General features: G+C 39.2%; 1 protein-coding gene across 2 annotated transcripts in view; it reads left to right on the plus strand.

Moving 5' to 3' along the window:
• Positions 1 to 7,108, plus strand: part of SMURF2 (SMAD specific E3 ubiquitin protein ligase 2) — a gene marked incomplete at its 5' end in the record, with an annotated part of 60,801 nt that overhangs the window by 38,251 nt on the left and 15,442 nt on the right. For both annotated transcript variants that reach the window (XM_014587175.2, XM_027771168.1), the window contains 2 exon segments: positions 3,688 to 3,883; positions 6,153 to 6,256. In XM_014587175.2, the coding sequence (XP_014442661.1) occupies positions 3,688 to 3,883; positions 6,153 to 6,256 (300 nt within the window).

The raw sequence follows: 7,108 nt of genomic DNA on the forward strand, positions 1-7,108 counted from the left end.
GCTATAGGGCATGTGTGCTCACCAGAGAGAGACAGAGAGAAAGAGAGAGAAAGCGAGAAAGCAAGCTGCTGGGTCTGGATCTTGAACTGCAGTTGGCCATAATGAGAATCCATTGCCTTAACCATCATGCCACCTGCTGGCCCTGACCCTATTTTTAAATAAGGTCACATTCACAGATAACACAGATAACTAACATATCTTTCTGGGGGATATAATTAACCCACAACACACCCCTTCCTCAGCCAACCAGTGATCTGCTTTTGGTCACTATATATTTGTCTCCTTTTTCTAGAGTTTTAGATAAGTGTCATCATTACAATATATGCTTATTTAATTATTTTAGCCTTTTTTTTTTTTTTTTTTGCTATAGGTTGTATGCACATGCCCCAGAGACAGAGGACAGAGAGAGGGAGAGAAAGCGAGAAACTCCTCCCTCCCTGGGGAGATGGCCATGCTGCAGTCCCTTTTCCTTTTCCTAGTTCTTCTCTTGGGATTTTGGGCATGCATGCACACACGCCCAGCATGAGTTTCAAGCCACTGGATCCTGAGTTTGAACTGTGGAGTTGGCCATGTGGGATCCAGCTGCCTTAACCACCATGCCACCTGCTGGCCCCAATATGTGGTCTTAGTTTGGTTTCTTTTATTATAATTTCGAGATTCATCCCTATTATTGTATGTGTAGTTCATTTCTTTTAATTGCTTATGTAATCCCACTATATAGATATGCCACAGTTCATCCAGCTTCCTGGATGTTTCCAGTATTTTGTCTATGACAAATAAAATGATTAACATTTATGTACAAGTCTTGTATGGACGTAGGCTTTCATTTCTATTGGATAAATAAATACCGAGGAGTAGAATGACTAAATTGTATGCTAGATTTATGTTTATTTTCTTTAAAAACCAAACCCAGAACTATTCATTCATTCATTCATTCGTTTGTTTGTTTGTTTATAATTTATTTATCTGTTTACTTATTGTGATTTTCAAGCCACCAGGTCAGGTACTCAAACTGTAGTCACCATGTGGGAGTCCAGTGCCTTAACTACCATGCCATCTGCTGGCCCCACTTTTTTATTTTCTTAACATGGTCTTTTGAGAGCAGAATTAAAAAAAAAAAAAAAGTCAATGAAGTCCAGTTTATCATTTTTTTCTTTTATGGATGGTAATTTTAATGTTGTGTCTAAGAAATCATTTTCAAATACATGTCATAAAATTTTTCTCCTGTGTTTAGAAGTTTTTTCACTATAGGTTTTACATTAAAATCTGTGATCCATTTTGAGTTAAATCATTTATCTATGTGAGATATATCCAAGTTCATTTTTTACAAAGTATTGTTTATTGGGCATGGTGGTTTAAGGTGCCGGACTCCTACATGGCTGACCAGAGTTCAAGCTCCAGACCTAGAGACTTGCTTTCTCACTTTCCCTTTCTCTTTATCTCTCTCTGTCCCTCTCCGGTCAAATTAAAATAAATAATAAATAAAGTTAAATAATTCTTTTAAAAAAAGAGAGTTATTTATTTAAATGTATTTATCATTATTATAATTTGTTACAGGGCACATGTGCTCACGAGAGAGAGAGCGAGCGAGTGAGTGAGCAAGCCACCAATTCCAGGACTCAAACCACGGATGACCATGTGAGAGTCCAGCATCTCAACCACTGTGCCACCTGCTGGGCCTCCAAGTTAATTTTTTTAAAAATAGGGTTATATAATTGTTTATGAAATACTTACATTTGTATCATATTCTGTTTTGATTTTGTGAATATGTGTACAGAAAAGCACCTTTATTATGTAATGTTTGTGAGAGTAGTTAACATTGACACGACATTTTCAACAAAACTATTTTCTCTAAACAAGTGTTTTAGGTGGGGACCATTAGGTGGTGTGGTGTTTAAGGCACTGGATACTCCCACATGGCTGACCATGGTTTGAGTACCAGACCTGGTGACTTGCTGTCTCGCTTTCTCTCTCTCTCTCTGTTTCTCTCTCTGGTCAAATTAAAATAAATGAATGGATAAAGTAAATAAATAAATAATTTTTAAAAAAGATATTTTAGGTGTAAAATGGGCCTTGTACATAGAATCAGTGTATATAAGATAAATTTGGGCAACCTGTTAGAGAATTGCAAGTTATTTTTGTGTATTTTATCATAGCTGCTGTTGCCCTATATTGTTGGGTTAGGGAGTTGTGCATTTGTCTGTTGTGCGGAAAGTTCATGTTAAAACTCCAGTTGTACCACTCAGCAATGGCATAGACAGTAGTAATGAATGATCTCACTTCTTATTTCCTGACCTCTTCCTGGAATTATCCATCTCAGCATATCATAGAATTCTTAAAAAATCTTAGATTCCATTCATAATATTAATATTTTATGCTGGGAGAATAAAATATATCTGGCAAAATACCTTTTAAAATTACTATAATATTTATGATGTACTTGTGGTAAACCCTTTATAGGTAGAAGTGACGTTAGCACAACAATGTGAATGTACTTAATGCCACTGAAGGATAGCCTTAAATATGGTTAAATGGTAGATTTTCTGGGGACCAGCAGTTAGCGTAATGACTGTGTCGCTGGACTCCCACGTAGTCGACCACGGTTCGCGTCCTGGACCCGGTGGCTTAAACTCACGCTGGGGGCATGTGCGTGCGTGGCCATCCCTCCTGGGGGGTGATTTCTCGCTTTCTGTCTCTATGTCTCTGTCTGTCTGGCGAGTGCATGTGCCCTATAGGAAAAACCTCTCAAAAAAAATCCCCAAAAACCAAAAAAATAAAAACTAAAAAAAACAAAGAAAGGTAGATTATCTGTATATTTTACTACATAAATTCATAGACGTGGTCACTTTTAAAAGCCCTTGTCTTTTTTTTTTTTTTGGAGAGGTTCTTGCTATAGGATGCGTGCGCCCGCCAGACAACACACGAGAGCGAGAGAAAGCGAGAACTCACCCCCCAGGGGGGATGGCCACACTGCAATTCCTTCTCCATTCTCTTCTCGGGATCTTGGGCACGCATGCACATACACTCGGCATGAGTTTTAAGCCACCGGGTCCGGGACGTGAACTGCGGTCGACTACGTGGGAGTCCAGCGACATAGCCATTACACTAACTGCTGGTTCCCAAAAGCCCTTGTCTTGTTGGTAAAGTACTCATTTCTCTGAACCAGTAACTTACATGCTGCAGTATCAAGGTCTATACCATAACAGATAGAGGAGGATCATGGTGCCGAGCTGCCAGTTTGAGCTGCAGAAAGACAGACTTCTAGGTAACAAGTGTGTTTGGCATGTACATGGGTTTTATGGTGGGTGATAGTAAAAGATGAAGAAAAGGGAAACAGTGTTTGCAGAATTTGTCCTCAGCCACATACAAAGCTTTATGGGTAAAATTCATTTTCCAGTTTTGTCAATTCATATGGACTGTGGGAAATAAACTTCAGGCTTGTTTATCGTTGCCAAAGTCATTAAGCTGAATACACAAGGAGTCTTGAGAAAGTTCTTGGAAAATGCATGGTGTGAAAAAATTATTCACGAGTTTCAGAACTTATTCCCACCAAAACAAACTCACTCTTTCATTTTATTTTTCCACAAGGTTTTTGAAGTCTCTGGCACAGACTTTAAGTTCGAGGCTATTTTAAATGTAGCATTTTTTATTTAAAATGCTCCAGTACTAACATTTCTGTCTATCTAGTCGGCAGAACCAATCGAAAGACCGACAGCAGCAGCAAGTAGTGTCGTTATGCCCTGAGGACGCGGAGTGTCTGACAGTCCCGAGGTACAAGCGGGACCTGGTTCAGAAACTGAAAATTTTGCGGCAAGAACTCTCCCAACAACAGCCTCAGGCAGGCCACTGCCGCATCGAGGTATCCAGGGAAGAAATTTTTGAGGTAAAGTTACAAGTCTCATTTTAAAGTAGAGAAAAATTCATTTTAGTGCTTAGCTCTTTCTTTCAAAGGTAGTTTTGGGGGACTTATGTCTTTATTATTTATTTATTTATTTGCTTAATCATTATGTTATTTAACTTTGTTTGTTTGTTTTAATTTGACCAGAGAGGGACAGTGAAAGAGAAAGGGAAAGTGAAAGAGAAAGCAAGCTGCCAGACCCAGGACCCAAACTGTGGTCAGCCATGTGGGAGTCCAGTGCCCTTAACCACCATGCTACCTGCCAGCCCTGGGACTCATGTCTTTAGAATGGAAGAATTCTCATTAATTTATTCTTTAACTGTGAGAAATAAAGGCAGTGGCGTTGGAGATAGATGTAGAGTGTGCATGTAACTGAGATGAGGAGCGCCCAGTGTTCTGATTGGTTCAGCGTGGTCCCTTTATTGCAGATACTTACGGGGATGAATTTTTTACAGTTATAAGGCCACAAATATATCCATCCCTTCCTTTCTCATTCTGAAAGAAAAGGGATTCTTTTATTTTAAAAAATTGTCTCATTACTACTGGATGACCTCTTTAATTTATTGAAAATCTTTCTTTTTGTAAAATACTTTTATGTTTGGATTCTGGCCCTACTAGCAGCATAGCGGTTCTCACACGGTAGGTGGCTGAAGTCAGAGGAGGGCTTTCGCACTCGTAGGATTTGTGGACGTGAGACACTTGGAAACTTGATAAACTTTTGCCTGAAACATGAATGTTTTTCTCTAGGATATTTCCTCACTTTGTTGGTAATTAGCCATTTGTGTTTTAAAATGATGTAAAATTTTCTATGTGGGGAGATCACATTAATGATTATTCTTCTCAAACTTTCTTACATTTATTTTCTTTGGATGCCTATTATCTAGAATTAGCTCAGCTAGCTTTTAAAAATTGGCTACTTTTAGCAAATTCTGTTTTAAATATGAGTGGAAGCATTGTGGTGGTTCACAGAACTAAATATGGACTTCTGGGTCAGCAAGTGGAATGGTGGTTAAGGCACCGGAGTCCCAAATGACTGACTGGTTCAAGTCCTGGACCTGGAGGCTTATTTTCTCTTTCTTTCTGTCTCAATCTGTTTCTCTCTGGTGGGCGCATGTGCCTTGTAGCAAATAAAAAAATAACAATAAGGATAAATAAAATGAAATAAACAGTTTTGAATCTAGTAAGTATTTAATATAGTATTTATCACAAGAATTGTTTCAGTAGGATTAAGAGATATCTATTCTGTTTTCAAGTTTTTAATTTTAATTTTTGGGGTTGTTGAAAAGGTCATGACGCTGGGACTAGCAGTTGGCGTAATGGCTATAGGGCTATTTCGCTGGACTCCTATGTAGTCAACCGTGATTCAAGTCTCGGACTCGGTGGTTTAAACTCTCAGTGAGCGCATGTGTGTGCATGCCCAAGACCCCAAGAGGAGAATGGAGGAGAAGGGATTGCGGTGTGGCCATCCTCCCTAGAGGGGAGTTTCTCACTTTCTCTCTGTCTTTCTCTTTCTGGCAAGTGCACGCACCCTATAGCAAAAACCTTTCAAAAAAATAAATGCATTTTTTGCGTAGTAGAACAAAAAAATACCTTATGACTTTTCAGATGACCCAGTATTTTTTTTTTTTTTTTTTAAGAATTACTAATTTGGGACCAGCAGGTGTCGTAATGGTTATGTCACTGACTCCTGCATAATTGACTGCAGTTTAAGTCTGGACTCCGTGGCTTAAACTCACACCAGGCACGTGTGCATGCATGCCCTAAATCCTCAGAAGAGACTGGAGGTGAAGGGGATTTCAGCATGGCCATACCCCTGGGGCTGATTTATTTTTGCTTTCTGTCTCTCTATCTCTGGTAGAGTGCATGTGCCCTATAGCAAAAATCTCTTTCTAAAAAAAGAAAACAGAATTGTTAATTTAATTTTTAAAATTTATCGTTGTTTTTAAGTTTACTACAGGACATGTATGTCTACCAGAGAGAGAAATTGAGAAAGCAAGCCACCAGGTCTACGACTTAAACCATGGTTGACTATGTTGGGCGTCCAACACCTTAACCACCATGCTGCCCCCTGTTCTGTTTTTCCAAGGTCCATGAACTTGAAAAGGTTTTGAATTTATCCATTGGTTTGATTGTTGAACAGGTTCTACCTTGTTTAATTAAGCCTATGTTTTGTGGACGGAAAGGAGGGGGTAGAATTTAAGTCATGTGGTAGAAGTACCTCATAATAGTTTATTTAAATTTTTTTTTCCCCTAGGAATCATACCGACAGGTCATGAAAATGAGACCAAAAGATCTTTGGAAGCGATTAATGATAAAATTTCGTGGAGAAGAAGGCCTTGACTATGGAGGAGTTGCCAGGTAAAGATTTGCTTTTTAGCTAAGGATGATCTTTATAGTGCTTACAAATTTAAGATACCTCTTGAGATGTAACTGTTTTTTATTATTTATTTATTTATTTATTTATTTATTGGAGAGGTTTTTGTATAGGGTGCATGCACTCGCCAGAAAGACGGAGAGAGGCAGAGACAGAAAGCGAGAAATCACCTCCCAAGGGGGTATGGCCATGCCGCAATCCTTTCTCCTCTGTTTTCCTCTCGGGATCTTGGGCATGCACGCACATGCGCCTGGCATGAATTTAAGACACCGGATCCAGGACTTGAACCGCGGTCTACTACATGGGAGTCCAGCGACATAGCCTTATGCTAACTGGTGATCCTGAGACATAACTTTCTTGTTGACATTTATTTTCTAGCATAAGACTCCCTAATGCTTGCAACTGAGAGGATGTCCTAATAGTTACATTCATAATGAGGTTCGGATAGTACTGCTACAAGGAGGGTGTTTTATAGCTCCCTAGCAGATCATAGAGCTCAGTGAACTAGCCAGCCCAGCACGGACTGTTGGGAGGACTTGTACACCTGCATTTTCTCCATCGTTCCTCAAGGATGTTACTCCCTCATTTTATTGTCGGGAACAGTCTTGAGATGTTAATGATATGTCATCTAAACTGAATACTGTATCCCTTTGCCACGCCTTTTTACCTTTTTAAATGAGCATGTGTGTGTGTGTGTGTGTGTGTGTGTGTGTGTGAGCAAGCACACCCACACGTATGTTATAGGCGTTATACATATGTATGTTTTTTGGCAGTCCTTAGAATGTTTCAGTACAGAATGTACAATGTTTCTGCTATATTCATAATTTACGTATCAC

Source organism: Tupaia chinensis, unplaced genomic scaffold (genome assembly GCF_000334495.1).
Source record: "Tupaia chinensis unplaced genomic scaffold, TupChi_1.0 Scaffold000187_1, whole genome shotgun sequence".
NCBI lineage: Eukaryota > Metazoa > Chordata > Mammalia > Scandentia > Tupaiidae > Tupaia > Tupaia belangeri.